Source organism: Salvelinus fontinalis, chromosome 4 (assembly GCF_029448725.1).
Source record: "Salvelinus fontinalis isolate EN_2023a chromosome 4, ASM2944872v1, whole genome shotgun sequence".
Lineage (NCBI taxonomy): Eukaryota > Metazoa > Chordata > Actinopteri > Salmoniformes > Salmonidae > Salvelinus > Salvelinus fontinalis.
Window position 1 is genome coordinate 39,927,131 of NC_074668.1, and position 16,177 is coordinate 39,943,307.

General features: G+C 40.6%; 1 protein-coding gene across 6 annotated transcripts in view; it reads right to left on the reverse strand.

The window, feature by feature from the left end:
- Positions 1-13,372, reverse strand: part of LOC129853761 (zinc finger matrin-type protein 4-like) — a 257,716-nt gene extending 244,344 nt beyond the window's left edge. Inside the window, exons 1-2 of one of the 6 annotated variants that reach the window (XM_055920133.1) lie at positions 13,122-13,204; positions 8,112-8,215 (exon numbers count right to left, since the gene is read on the reverse strand). In XM_055920133.1, coding sequence (XP_055776108.1) covers positions 8,112-8,180 — 69 coding nt within the window. In that variant the 5' untranslated portion in view covers positions 8,181-8,215; positions 13,122-13,204. Of the gene's footprint in view, positions 1-8,111; positions 8,216-12,470; positions 12,882-13,121 lie in introns of those variants that run through there. The other 5 variants (XM_055920135.1, XM_055920136.1, XM_055920132.1 and 2 more) reach the window with 5 other exon arrangements.
- Positions 13,373-16,177: the final 2,805 nt, after the last annotated feature.

The following is a 16,177-nucleotide window of genomic DNA, read 5'->3' on the forward strand; positions in this document are numbered from 1 at the left end:
CATATTTGACATAGTGGGTTGTGTCACATTTGACATTGGTGGCTAAGTCACACAGTTATGCCACATCTATGAACCCTTTATAAAGCATGACAAACAGTTATAGATGATTTGTAATACATTTATGTAGCATTTATGAAGGATTTATGAAGCCTTTATAAGCTGCACGTAGGGTTGCTAAGGGTCGGAAACTTTCCGGTATATTTAGGAAATTTTCCATGGAAAGTTAAGCCTGGGAATTTTGCTTAAATTCATCAAAAAGTTAGCTTATAACAGCGAACCTTTTATTATGGGATACACATAAGGCAATTCTAGGTCTTGTGGCATATTCGGTTAAACTATCCCCAATTCAATGGAATTGCAACCCTCTGCATGCACAGTGCATTCTTTCATCACATGCACAGTGCATTCTTCCATCACATGTACAGCTGATTCTCAAGAACTTGCACACTAATGAGATGCTATTGAGCCCACACTACTACACTGTCTGAGGCGAGGACTACATGCTTTCCGTTAAGTTATGATTACAATATTGGGTGGGGTGAATATATTTTATATGACATACATTCCTTTTTGTTAACTAGTAAATAGTAGCCTACAGCAAAGTGTGTTTAAATCATTTCTAACTTGTTAACAATTTCTGCTAGTTAGTTTTTGCTACCATGTGAGTTTTTGCTCGCTTGAGCCTGCTAACCGAGGAGTGTTAATTCACCTGTTTCCATACATGTTTCATTTTAAGACATTTATCTTACAAATTAGTTGTTTAATCTAACTGCTTAACTTTTTATCTGTACATGGAATTGTATTTGTTTGTTTTTTACTCCTTTTTTTCTAATCTCTACAGGAAAATGCCACGGGCCATATCTGATGTGTGGAGACATTTCACTGCAGCTAATGTAGAAGGAAAAGCTGTGTACATTTGCAAATACTGTGCCAAATTATATGTGAAGAATGCAAAAAAGATGCAGATTCATCTGGCCAAGTGCATAAAGTTCCCTCAGCGCACACAACAAGCAACCTCTGACAAAAGTCCCTCAAAAGTCCCTCTACTTCTATAAGGTGAAAATGATGAATCAGACACCTTATCGATAGCAACAGCTCATGGTCCTCCTGGAATCAGAAGTTTTTGTTGACTCAATAGATGAACGTAGTCAAAGAAATGCTGATGAATGTCTTGCTCGAGCTGTGTATGCAACTGGTTCACCTCTGATGCTCACAGGCAATGTGTGTTGGAAGAGATTTCTGAATGTTCTTCGCACAGCATACACCCCTCCAACCAAACATGCTTAATCTAGTAATTTGCTGGATGCAGAGTTCAACAGAGTTCAAGTGAAGGTCAAGCAAATCAGAGAAAGCAGTCTGTATTGCAATCATCTCTGATGGGTGGTCGGATGTTCATGGGCAAGGAATAATTAACTACATCATCTCCACCCCTCAACCAGTATTCTACAAGAGCACAGACACAAGGGACAACAAACACACCGGTCCCTACATTGCAGATGAGCTGAAAGCAGTCATCAGTGAACTTGGAACACAGAAGGTATTTGCACTGGTGACAGACAACGCTGCGAAAATGAAGGCTGCTTGGTCTAAAGTGCAGGAGTCCTACCCTCACATCACACCCATTGGTGGGCTGCTCATGCATTGAATCTGCTCCTCAAGGACACCATGGCACTGAAAACAATGGATACACTCTACAAGAGAGCCAAGGAAATGGTTAGCTTTGTGAAGGGTCATCAAGTTATAGCAGCAATCTACCTCACCAAGCAAAGTGAAAAGAATAAGAGCGCCACATTGAAGCTGCCCAGCAACACCTGTTGGGGTGGTGTTGTCATCATGTTTGACAGTCTCCTGGAGGGGAAGGATTCTCTCCAAGAAATGGACATATCACAGTCGGTCACACCCTGACCATAGAGAGCCTTGTTATTCTCTATTTTGGTTAGGTCGGGGTGTGACTAGGGGGGGTTGTTCCTATCTAGGTTTATTATTTCTATGTTGACCTGGTATGGTTCCCAATCAGAGGCAGCTGTTTATCGTTGTCTCTGATTGGGGATCATATTTAGGCAGCCATTTCCCCACTGGATTTTGTAGGATCTTGTTTGTGTGTAGTTGCCTGTGTGCACTCCATGACTTCACATTTCGTTTGCTATTTATTGTTTTTTGTGAGTTTCATCTGATTAAACATGTGCAACTCTACGTACGCTGCGCCTTGGTCCGTTAATTCATTAGACGATCGTGACACAGTCTGCTGATATGGACAGCACCTATCAAGAGGATCCTTCTGGATGATGTATTTTGGGAGAGAGTGGTAAGCTGCCTGAAAGTCCTGAAACCTGTAGCAGTAGCCATTGCACGGATTGAGGGAGACAATGCCATCCAGTCTAATATTCAGACTCTGCTAGCAGATGTAAGAGAAGAAATCCATAATGCCCTGCCCACTTCACTGTTGCTCCAAGCAGAGGAAACTGCAGTTCTGAAACACCTCAAAAAGCGTTTAGACTTCTGCCTGAAGCCCATACACGCCGCAGCATACATGCTGGACCCCAAGTATGCTGGCAAGAACATCCTGTCTGGTGCAGAGATCAATAAGGCCTATGGCACCATTACTACTGTGTCTCGCTACCTTGGCCTGGATGAGGGCAAGGTTCTTGGCAGTCTGGTGAAGTACACAACAAAGCAAGGGCTTTGGGATTGAGATGCAATATGGCAGTCGTGCCAACATATCTCATCAGACAACTGGTGGAAGGCTCTTTCCTCTGTTGCCTCCATCATCCGCCAAATCCCAACATCAGCCGCCTCGGAGCGCAACTGGTCCTTGTTTGGGAACACACACACCAAAGCATGCAACAGGCTGACCAATACAAGGGTTGAAAAATTGGTGGCCGTCTGGGCAAATTTGAGGCTTTTTGAGCCTGACAACGAGCCATCCTCAACAAGGTGACAGTGAAGATGAGGTCTCAGAGTCTGATGTTCAAGAGGTGGACATTGAGGAGGTCCAGGGAGAAGACATGGAAGCCTGAGAGGAAGACAACCAAATCTTTAGTTTCTAGACTATCATTTTACATATGTATGTTAAAAACGTTTTTGGGAGATGCAATGGATCATTGGGGATCATTCAATATTCCCTTTGTTTTGTTGTTCAGTGAAATCATCCTATGTGAAGAGTCAACTCATTTAATTAATGTTCAATTCGTAACAATTATTATTTATTTTTCTATTGGAAGGATTTAATAATTTGCAATTATGTCTACTTATGATAAGGTAAAAGGTTTATGTTTCTGTCTCCATATGATATAGTAAATATATCCAATACAAAAAACATCTACATTTAAATGGTATTAATATTCATTTGCATATATTCCCACAGAAAGTTTCCACCTCTGAATATTCCCCAAAATGTGCAACCCTCGCTGCACGTCATTTAAATCGGGACCATTATCGTCCATAGTAAAAAAAAAAAAAATAGTTTTTTCCATCAGTAGGCTAGGCGTTTAAATTAAATGTGGAGTGGAGCATATAGTTATGTGATGACATCACGTGCCCCGCATACCTTCAAAAGTATGCGGCAATCATCATGTATTCGAAAAACAATTTCCATCATCATTTGTCGTAATAAAGAAACCTACAGTATATCTGCCGTTTCCATTACGCATGACACAAAGATGTTTTTGCAACATTGCTTTTGGTGAATAAACCTTGTGTCTTTGAGAATGAACAATTATAAAATGACTACTGAATGGAAAGTTAAGAGATACTTGCTAAACTTTAGTAACATCCCAACTATAAGACAGCTAGTCTAGTTATTACTGGGAAAAGACCAAACAAAATTATACTTTACTCTTTGTTTTCAGTCAGCAAATGCAAATCCAGATTCTCCACATAAATCATATATCAGACATCAGTAATAAGTTACGACTGCAGAAAATAACAGATATCAGATTTAGACAGGGTAATAAACCAAAAAAACTAACAAACCTTCCAGCTTCGCGTCTCAATTCCATCAGGTACTCATTAACTTATCTTTCTGAGTTCATTATTTCTTTCACCATATTCCATCAACAGGCCTCAACACCACTTGAGGTATATTCAGAATGCTAAAAGATTATGTATGTAAGCATCTCTCAACATGATAATAAACGCAAAGCCCCAAAACAGTGCAATACTGAATCATCGATGGTGTACAAAGGCCACCCAACTTACTTTGCAAATTAAGAACAGTTGTCTTTTGCTATCTGTTGCTATGTATAATCAGCAGTGTAGCCCTCTGTTCAAGAGTCATGCATCTTGGATGCTCTCCAAACCCACAATTTAGATATCTGTCCAAGACGTTTTAACTCTTACTACAAATAGAGAACAATAGCATCCTGAGGTAGCAGACTAAAGTAGAGTGGTTGTGATTGGAAAGAGAGAGAGAGAGAGAGAGAGACCGCATTGTCTTGGCAACACATACAATCTCACCTCAGCAACTGCATTAATTCCAGCCTGAATAAGAGACAATGTACATTCAGTAGTAGAGTTCCTGGACTAAGGCCATAGTACAAAAAATGCCTCTGATACAGGGAGGGAACCACATGCAAACTAAGAGAGAAGTGAGAGGTGAGCACATACTGGGGTGGTAGGAGGGAATTAATTATCAAATAGCTAACATTGAGTCAGTTTCAAAAACGGCATGTAACAGCAAACAATGCAAGGAGGCTGATTACACGTGTACTATGATTTCATTAGCCACTTTGGCACTATTTATCTATTTATAAATGATCTACTTCATCTGGATTATATAAACAAGCACATCCTTTTCAAGTACTTAAATCGTTTGAGTTCAGTAAACAGTGCTCAACTCTCCATCCCAAGAGCTTACTGGAGGTCAGATAGAGTGCATTGTGAGCACATATACACTAAGTGTACCAAACATTAGGAACACCTGCTCTTTCCATGACATAGACTGACCAGGTGAATCCAGGTGAAAGCTACGATCCCTTATTGATGTCACTTGTTAAATCCACTTCAATCAGTGTAGATGAAGGGGAGGAGACGGGTTAAAGAAAGATTTTTAAGCCTCGAGACAATTGAGACATGGATTGTGTGCCATTCAGAGGGTGAATGGGCAAGACAAAATATTTAAGTGCCAGGGTATGAACAGGGTATGGTAGTAGGTGCCAGGGGCATTGGTTTGTGTCCACAACTTCAAAGCTGCTGGGTTTTTCATGTTCAACAGTTTCCCATGTGTATCAAGAATGGTCCACCTCCCAAAGGAGAACTGTGGGAAGCATTGGAGTCAACATGGGCCAGCATCCCTGTGGGGCGCTTTCGACACCTTGTAGAATCCATACCCCAATGAATTGAGGCTGTTCTGTTCTGATGAGGGGGGTGCAACTCAATATTAGGAAGGTGTTCCTAATGTTGTGTACACTCAGTGTATAATCAGTGTTAACATTATAAGAATACAATAATCTTACAAACCTGAATAACACAGATAAAGAGCTTAGTTCATGAACAATATTATAATAATCCCACAATGTTTTAGCTATCTAATTAAAACGTGAACACATTTACAAACTCTTCAAAATAAACTACACAAGGGGCCAGAGGTTCTCTTGATTTCCACAAATAGGAAAACCTCTGGAATTTGATAACTACACCTGCTGCAACCTCTCTCAGTAGATGATTTCCAGCTACAACTATGGTCAAAGAAAATAACTTTCATTTCAACTGGAAATTGGTTGAAATGAAAGCAAGGGTAATTGTCAGACAGTTTAAATGAAGCTGCAGCTGCTTAGCCTCTACCCACCCGGGTTGACCTGTGAGGATCATGAGGCCATTTGTCCAGGACCATCATCAGCATTGTTATTAACCTCCTCATCAGCAGACAGCAGCATTTGTCCAGCTGATGCTCCAGGCCAGGACCACTGAGTGGATTAGGCTGCGTCCTAAATGGCACCCTAATTCCCTAAATCAGGGTTCCCCAGCTGGTGGCCCACTGGCCGAATTTGGCTCGCGGGGGAATTTATTTGGCCCCCAAGTTTTCTGAGGATTTATTTTTTATATTTTTTATATCTCAACCCAATTGAGATATTTTGGGATGATTTGGACCGCAGAGTGAAGGAAAAGCAGCCAACAAGTCAACAAGCATATGTAGGAACTCCTTCAAGACTGTAGGAAAAGCATTCCAGGTGAAGCTGGTTGAGAGAATGCCAAGAGTGTGGTGCAAAGCTGTCATCAAGGCAAAAGACTGCTACATTGAAGAATCTCAAATATAAAAAATATTTTAATTTGTTTAACACTTTTTTGGTTACTACATGAATCAATATGTGTTATTTCATAGTTTTTATGTTTTCACTATTATTCTACAATGTAGAATATAGTAATAATAAAGAAAAACCCTGGAATGAGTAGGTGTGTCCAAACTTTTGACTGATACTGTATGTGATCATATACAAATGTAAGCAAGGTTTGAAATAATTATGTTTTAGTCTGTTTGGGTTTCTTGCGGTCAATTTGAGGTCTACAAATTATTTGTAAATATGTTCCGGCCCCCTGACCATCCGCGCAAGAAAAGGTTGGCCTGTGACTGAATCTAGTGGATGATCCCTGCCCTAAATAGTGCACTAGTTTTGACCAGAGCCTATGGGCCCTGGTCAAAACTAGTGCACTACGGCTGCATTTAAACAAGCAGCCCAATGCTGATATTTTTGTTCTTTTGACCAATCAGATCAGCTCTGAAAAAGATCTGATGTGAAAAGATCTGATGTGAATGGTCAACAGACCAATTAGTGGTAAAAGTATCAGAATTGGGCTGCCTGTTTAGAGCAGCCTATGTAGGGCATAGGGTGCCATGTGAACAAACGCATACTTAGACATCTCTACCAGTTTTCAGTAGATCTCCCAAGAGAATGGACTAACCAGGCCACATTATATACTGAGGCAGCAGCACACTCAGATACTGGGCTTTAAATCTCGGGCTGCTGAGCATTAAATACAGGAATACATAGAATCCCAAAAACTCATACACATTACTACCATTGCAGCAGTATTGTCAATCTACATCCAATATTCTAAAGTGTTTGCCTGAAGGACAAAGCAGACTGAGTTGACGAATGTTTAAAAACAGCGGGTGGCCGTTCTGTCGCCTCTGTAATTTTCTGTTAATTTCCCGATGATTCTACATGTTGAATTGCAGGACACCCAGCAAGTAATACACAGCACAGGGCCGACGTTTGTTATGGTTTGTCTTTGTCTTCTATTTAGTTGTAACCCCAGAGAGCTATTTATCTCAATAGAAGACTCTGGTGTGGCCTGCCTACTGACAACAGAGCAGTTGAGCGAAAACATTACAGTACAGTCTGGGCAGTGTGCCTACAGTAGACTACACCTCAGCACAATCATCTGGTGTCGGGCCAGTGACAGAGACATTTAGGTCAAGTGTTTAGTCACTTGAGTGTGTGCGTGTGTGTGTGTGTGTGTGTGTGTGTGTGTGTGTGTGTGTGTGTGTGTGTGTGTGTGTGTGTGTGTGTGTGTGTGTGTGTGTGTGTGTGTGTGTGTGTGTGTGTGTGTGTGTGCAGGCGTGCGTGCGTGCGTGTGTGACCCGTTATATTAGGACTCTGGTCTATTTAATCACTTATATTTTCTCCAGTTACTGTAGAATACTTTTAGATTACATTTAGATTACTTAGCCAGAAAGGGTAAATAGCCTGATGTAACAACGGTGTCCATAAACCTGTTGTAAAGGACCATGCATACAGGGGTGTGTGCTTGGGTTCCGGAACTCTGATGCTTTTATAGATTTCAAAGTAAATCAAGCCTAAATGGATGTCTTCCTAAAGAAAGCTTGCCTGCTCTCAGCCTGATCCACAAAGGAGCATCAATTATGATTAGGCATACAACAACCCAATCTGATCCATATAATGAGCAAGATTTTAAATACTCTCTCATGCCAGTAACAGCTCATCAATGTGGACAAAGGGATGTCATTCCCTCTCTCTCAAGTCTCTCTCTCTCGCATTCGGAAAGTATTCAGACCCATTCCCTTTTGCCACATTTTGTTACGTTACAGCCTTATTCTAAAATGGATTAAATAAAAAGTTTTAAGAAATAAAAAACAGAAATACCTTACTTACATAAGTATTCCGACCCTTTGCTATGAGACTTGAAATTGAGCTCAGGCGCATCCTGATTCCATTGATCATCCTTGAGATGTTTCTACAACTTGATTGGAGTTCACCTGTGGTAAATGAAATTGATTGGACATGATTTGGAAAGGCACACACCTGTCTATATAAGGTCCCACAGTTGACAGCGGATGTCAGAGCAAAAACCAAGCCAGGAGGTCGAAGGAATTGTCCGTAGAGCTCCGAAAAAGGATTGTGTCACAGTGGCATCCATCATTCTGAAATTGAAGAATTTTGGAACCACCAAGACTCTTCCTAGAGCTGGCCGTCGGCCAAATGGAGCAATCATGGAAGAAGGGCCTTGGTCAGGGAGGTGACCAAGAACCCGATGGTCACTTTGACAGAGCTCCAGAGTTCCTCTGTTTTACATTTACATTTTAGTCATTTAGCAGACGCTCTTATGCAGAGCGACTTACAGTAGAGTGCATACATTTTATTTTAAAAAATTACATACTGAGACAAGGATATCCCTACCGGCCAAACCCTCCCTAACCCGGACGACGCTATGCCAATTGTGCGTCGCCCCACGGACCTCCCGGCTGCGGCCGGCTGCGACAGAGCCTGGGCGCGAACCCAGAGACTCTGGTGGCGCAGCTAGCACTGCGATGCAGTGCCCTAGACCACTGCGCCACCCGGGAGGTTGAGATGGGAGAATCGTTCAGAAGGACAACAATCTCTGCAGCACTCCACCAATCAGGACTTTATGGTAGAGTGGCCAGACGGAAGGCCCTCCTCAGTAAAAGGCAAATGACAGCCTGCTTGGAGTTTGCCAAACGGCACCTAAAGGGCTGTCAGACCATGAGAAACAAGATTCTCTGGTCTGATGAAACCAAGATTGAACTCTTTGGCCTGAATGCCAAGCGTCCTGTCTGCAGGAAACCTGGCGCCATCCCTTTGGTGAAGCATGGTGGTGGCAACATCATGCTGTGGGGATTTTTTCAGCTGCAGAGACTAGGAGACTAGTCAGGATCGAGGGAAAGATGAACGGAGCAATATACAGAGAGATCCTTGATGAAAACCTGCTCCAGAGCACTCAGGACCTCAGACTGGGGTGAAGGTTCACCTTCCAAAAGGACAACAACCCTAAGCACACAGCCAAGACAACACATGAGTGGCTTCGGGACAAGTCTCTGAATGTCCTTGAGTGGCCCAGCCAGAGGCCGGACTTGAACCCGATCGAACATCTCTGGAGAGACCTAAAATAGCTGTGCAGCGACGCTCCCCATCCAATCTGACAGAGCTGGAGAGGATCTGCAGAGAAGAATGGGAGAAACTCCCCAAATACAGGTGTGCCAAGCTTGTAGCATCGTGCCAAGCTTGTAGCATCATACCCAAGAAGACTTGGGGCTGTAATCTCTGCCAAAGGTGCTTCAACAAAGTCCTGAGTAAAGGGTAAGAATACTTATGTAAATAATCATCCTGTTTTTTTTATACATTTGCAAACATTTCTAAAAACTTGTTTTTGCTTTGTCGTTATGGGGTATTGTGAGTAGATTGATGAGGGAAAAAACGATTTAATCAATTTTAGAATAAGGCTGTAACGTAACAAAATGTGGAAAAAGTCAAGGGGTCTGAATACTTTCCAAATGCACTGCGTAGGCTAATTATACTGTATTACTATATATATATACATACAGTATAATTAGCCTTCGGACAATATTACTTATATTTTCAGAAGCTACTGCAATCTAAGAGTACTTCAGGGAGTTTCACATGATACATTCATCTCCTTATATTCAATGCCTTTTGACCAGCTCATGTGACACATGTGGAAGTGCCAAGTGCAGTAGCTCTAACTGTTAAGTAGATTTGCTTTGGCATCTTTCTAACACCAGTGTGTGTTTGACGGATCTCATTGAAGTTAATTGTTACATAAGGTGTTTATAAAAATCTTTAGGGTTTATTTTGGTCTCTCTGTGTACAGACTGCGACTGAAAGGAGGATTTTGAATAACCAACTTTATTTTATAACCCTAACAAATCACTGACGGTAGAGAGGGCTCGTAAGCTTTTTTTTTTACCACAAACGATATGAAATTGAGAGTCTGAACAAATATATCTGGGATTGTTAAAGTGAGAGGTCCATCACTTGCAAAAAGTTGTGTGAAGTTGGAGAGCTTGCATGTGCATAGTATGTGTACTGTATGAGTATTAAGTAGGTCCTCGCAGACATGTAAAACATCCCAAATACACTTCATATTCTGGAAGCCTCACATACAGACAACTTTTGAAAAAATCTAGTCCGTGTCACTGACAGCAGGCATGCTGCGACAAACAGCACTGTCTTAAGATAATGAAAAACAAATGCTCACTGTACCAAACCACAAGGCTCTGATGGAGCCACCTTGTGGTTTAGTACAGTGAGCCTCTCCTCAGAGAGTGATAGTAGCAACATTTTACAACTCTGGCAACCGACTGATCAAATTTTGAATCAAGCAGACTGGAGAAAGAAAGATCTTTATTGAACAACAGCAGTGATGGGAATTGTCAGGCAAGTATGATTAAAACTCCAAATACTCCATAACAAGTAAATTGACAAGTGGAGGATTTTAACTGCAAATGATGTTAAAGGGTGGTCAAAAATGACACCCAATTCAATATAGTCCACTACCTTTGAACTGGCCCATTTTTATGAATTTGCACTTGTCCAGCTTACTGGCTTGTAAATATAATTTGCTATGATGATGTTATTTTAAATACATCATTAGGATGTTAAAGATGTCTGAATCTGAAGGGAAAGGGTGCCATTTGGTCGTAATCCATAGCCTGCAGAGGAAATGGAGGAAACACCCATCCCACTGGGCACAGATGTCAGTTCATCATCTAGTTTTGATTTACATTTGGTTGTTATCAACTAATGTGAAAAGAATGTCACGATGACCCTGTAATTGGATTTGGGTTCAAAGTTGGGTGAAAGAATACGAAATTCACTTATGTTGATAACATTTTTTTTTAATCCAATCAGTTTTCCACGCTTATTCAACGTCATCACATTTCATTTTCTTGTTGAAATTATGAGGAAACAACGTTAATTCAACCAGTTTTTTGCCCAGTGAGATAGATTCATTGAGGTTTGAATCACACATTGACTGTTGAGGGTGCCATAAACTGTGGGCTGGAGCAACGCATGATATTTTAAATGCTTGAGATGTCTTCTGTATAGTTAAATGATTGTAAGGCTGATGGGGGGTGCCATGATTTGTTATGGATTTTAGGGTTTACCCAGAACCCCAATAATTCTAATCTTAGACAATAATAAAGACCACTATAATATCAGAATTGTTGAGAAAGAATGTTAGGACGTTATGGGGGCTGTTGCATACCGCTCAGAAACTGCACTGCAAAAAGAGACGGACGTTTGCTATAACGATCTTCCCAAAGCTACTGTATCAGTCTCGATGTTATGGTCTTTGTATCTCCGATCCTTTTAGAAACCCAAATAAAAGATCGACTTTGATACACAAATTGAAAACCGGAGAGAGGCACAGCAGCAGAGTCACAGAAGTAAAAAAACATGCAACAAAAGGAGAGGAAAGCTTTCTCTCAAACAAGAAAAGTAAGTCGCTGCATGCGCTCTGGGGGAAGTGGATAAAGCAAAGATAATATTAATGTAGTAAAGATAAAGATAATCTAGACACCACCTGGTGAACACACTTGAAAGCCTTGCACTTATGTGTAATATGCAACAATTCCAGATTAACAATTGATGCCTTGTCGTTAAACTTAAACAAATAAACACTTTAGGATTTTCGTAGCATATCTAATTAAAATGCCTTTTCAAAGCCCTTCCTATGGTTATTTTAATAAGACACCTGACTGGAGGGAAGTCAGGATTGTTCAGTAAAGGAAATACGTGTTTTTTAAGAAAACTTGGCAAATCTTTGATGAAAACTATGAAATAGGACACTATAGCCAGTATAAGATGTTGAGGTGAATTTGATACGCCAAAGTCAGAGGCAGAGAGTGCATTGCGCGCATCCATCCATGCATGGTTGCCAATCAAATTGGACACAAATAGCTACGAGGTGAACACAGATAGCTAAGAGGTCAATTCCATTCCGGTTTTGTGTGGTGTAACTTTTTGAGAGTTTATGAGGATAATGTCATGTGAAAATGCATGACAAATGACTAAACTAATCCTCATTTGGTGTAGTCACAATCCAATGACTGGATGCAATTGAATACTCAAGATAGCCACACGCAAACTTCTCAAATACAATGCATTGTGCTGAACAGCGGGAAAATGTAAAAACAAACAAATGCAAACAAAGGCCAACTAGATTGCCTGTGACAGGTAAATTCAACTCACTTTAACTGGATGGACTATTGGAATCCCATAAATGACATTCATGAAGGTTCGTCTTGACTAAATTATCATAAATATAATGTAGCAAAAAACTATCTACGTAAAAGGTCAATATGAGTAAAATAGGCATGGATAGCCGAATAAATGAGATGAGGAATTGTTTTGCCTCCGATGCCATCCCATCCCACTTTCTAAGCACATTGAGACGCAAAATTATCATCGCGAAAAGTCCGAACCATCGATTTAAATGTCGAATTCAAATAGGGTCTGCATCATATCACACCGAGTGTTTATGAAACCGTTGAATGAGATTCGCAATTTAAGCGCATCATTTAACCTCCGCATCAAGCTACCCGGTACTTCCAAACACGGTGTCATGAATTCATCATCAAATAGCGTAGATGGAGGAGAGGACACTGTTTCTCGTTACGCTGGCTCATGTGCACATCGAAAATTGTCAAAAAGGATGCGGATGTTGCACGCAGCGCAGCGGGCATGCAAAACTGATCACGAAAGAGCTAAAAACATTAAAGACAGTTCTAGTTTTATAGTCTCGTAGAGATGTAAAGCGATCTTAGTTTGGTAACCGATTTAAGTAAAACGGAAATCAAATCACACATAGGCTAAGTAGCCTAATGCATGTCTGAGATGTACCTGTAACTCCAAACTGTAACCCTGGTACAAGTGTGTCGGGAACACCGTCAATTGATGTTGCACTTGTAGGGAAACTGTGTAATCCATTGACCAGATCAGCGAAACGTGTGTACAAAGCAGAAGACGCTTCCACAGCTGTTTGCAGTACTATGCTGTAGTACAACCTTCGACTGTTCTCCGCCCCGCTTCTTCCTCATTGGTCGTTTGGCAGTAGTAGTCCAGCCGGCAGCCTACTTGTGTAGAGCCAGGGCCGTGCTACCGAACGGGCAGGTAGTGCACGTGCCCCGGGGTCCCCTTTATAATAAGCATTGCATGCATCTATAATCACGTTTGCGTAGTGGCATACAGTTGAGCAGACACGTTTTTAGGATTTCCACACATGGGGATTTTTGTTGTTGTTGCAGGGTCTGGGGGGAAAAATTGCCTTTTATAAACACCTTTCATGTCATTTGCATGATAGAACACATTAGCAGAATATTATTTTATTCCACACAAATGGACAAATGCAGGCTACTACTGTGCAACTTGATATTCAGGTAGGATGCAATTTTTTTACTTTATTTATTTTTCCCTATTTATAATAATTTGTTTTATCATTATTATTACTGTATATCATTGTTATTATTGTATGCCTATTTATTCATCTAAACCAGTTCTTTAAATATGCAAAACGTGTTTAGTTTCATTCTGTTGAGACATTTTCATTGGATAAATTAAGTTTGATCTGTCTTTTTAATTGTGTTGTCCATTTTTAGCTTAAGAAGGGTTATAAGTAGGCCTTTTGTAAAATAAATATCATTAGCCTATACTGTCATTTGTTGGGTACGGTAGGCACTAGCCTTTATTGGTAACTGCTCAATATAGCCCGTTCAAAGCATTTGTTAAGGTTTAAACCAGTTTGCAAGTGTTATGTTGCATTCTGTTGAACTATTTTCTTTGGCCAAATTAAGTTCCAACAGTAATGTGTTTGCTGCAATTTAATATCATGCTCATATTTTCACTATAAACAATGGCTTGACTTACTACTGTATATTACCCTAATAAAGTTTAGAAACTTTTGTGAACGTTTGGTGTTGTGTGGCTATTAACCTATTATACTGCAGGCCTATGATATGAAGGCAGTACGCACTTGCGCTCCAACTGACTCCGACAGTTGAACTTGAGGTGAGGAAGACTGTTTCAGGCCTACCAGAGTTACTACTCTGTGGCAAGCTACAACACCAACATGCATTTCTTTATTATTGTCAGATAGACTACTGCGTCTGCTGTACAGATATAGGCATACGGAAGGAGGCTAATTCGTTATTTTTCGATTCAAATATTTTTTATAAAGATAATCATTATATTGTTAGATTAACAATATAATCTATAATCTTGTTTAATCTAACAATATAATGATTATCTTTATAAAAAATATTTTTTAAGGACTTATGTGGCTCATTTGGCGAATATCCCTCATTTATTGATGGCGCTGGCTGCGTGTGTGGACACCCTAATGTGTTACGCATCTAATGCATATCGATGATTGGTACATATCTCAAATGTCCGCTAAATTAAAATCTTCCCAGTCATTTGTTCTGTGCCAAATTTTCCTGTCAGGGTGGGATGTACTTCAATCTGGAAAAAGACAAGGGGGGGGGGGGGAAATTAACCTCACTGCTCACAACTACTTTTATTAATCTGCATAAATAAATGTTATACTTACATTTTGCAAAGTTATTCCTTATTTTTCTGGAAACTTTACCCAAGCGGGGACTTCTGTCTGCCATTAATTCAGATTTTTTTATGGGATCGCCTCCCCGGCAAAGGGTACATGGGATTGGGACATGCCAATTTTGACGTCCGGCCTAGACATTCTGCCAGCTCATGTCTCGTTAACCATCAATACTCGCTAAATTCACCCGCAAGCTGATCTTAATTGCAACCATTATTGGTCACCTCATTGCTGCTCACTTAAGATATGTTTGCCCTCAGGTTGGTAGCGTCATCGCATCAATTTAGCCCTTTTTGAACAGACTAATGGCGATTTATCAATTTGACAACCATTCCGTACAATCAAAATTAAATATTTCCTTGTTTACCAACGACAAATCTAGTGTGAAAATGTAGCTATATATGCGTGCTGCAGGCAGCGGCCCTAACTGCTAGACCCACCCAGGCCACGATTGAATTCAATTTTGTGTTTTCGAGTTTTGAGTACAGACACCAGTGTCTCAGGTCAGGTAGTTTCTGTGCCACACTAAATACATTTGCCAAGAAGGTGAATTTTGATGTGGAGAATCTTTTTAAGGGTAAAATTGACTCCAACGTAACACAACGTAATCTTTCTAAGACAGAGAGGGATGCAGTTGAATCATTGTCCAAAAATGAACGGATTGGGGTTAAAAAAGCAGACAAAGGTGGCACTACAGTAGTGTGGAGTAAAGACAAATATGTGACAGAAGCCTACCGTCAATTAGATAATGATGAATTCTACCAATCTCTTACCTTCAACCCTACAGAGGACCTAAAAATGGAATAGAAAGGGATCCTCGCAGAAGCTAAGGAGAATGGCTACGTTTCAGACAATGAGTTCAACTTTATTTTCAATGGCAGTCCGCGTATGGCGTCTTTTTATCTTCTTCCAAAAGTCCACAAGAATCTTGAAAACGCCCAAGGCAGACCAGTCATTAGTGGTAATGAAACTCAGATTACTTTACATTGATTACTTTATTAAGCCTTTTCTGACGAAACCCCCAGCCTATCTTCAAGATACCACAGATGTGTTGAACAAATAACATTCATTTTTTTGGACCTCGACATCAGTAAAAATGACGAAGGTTGTTTGCACACATCAATCTTTAGGAAGCCTACAGATGGGAATACCATTCTGAGGGCAGACAGCTTTCAAACCAAAAGGCTAAAAGAGAACATTCCATATGGCCAATTCCAAAGAGTCCACAGAATTTGCTATCAGGAAACAGACTACAGTGTCAAATCTGCTGAATTGGCTCAGGTCCTGAAAGATGCACGTGTAAGGGCCGGACTACTTGACAGAGAGAATTTGTTGCGAAGGG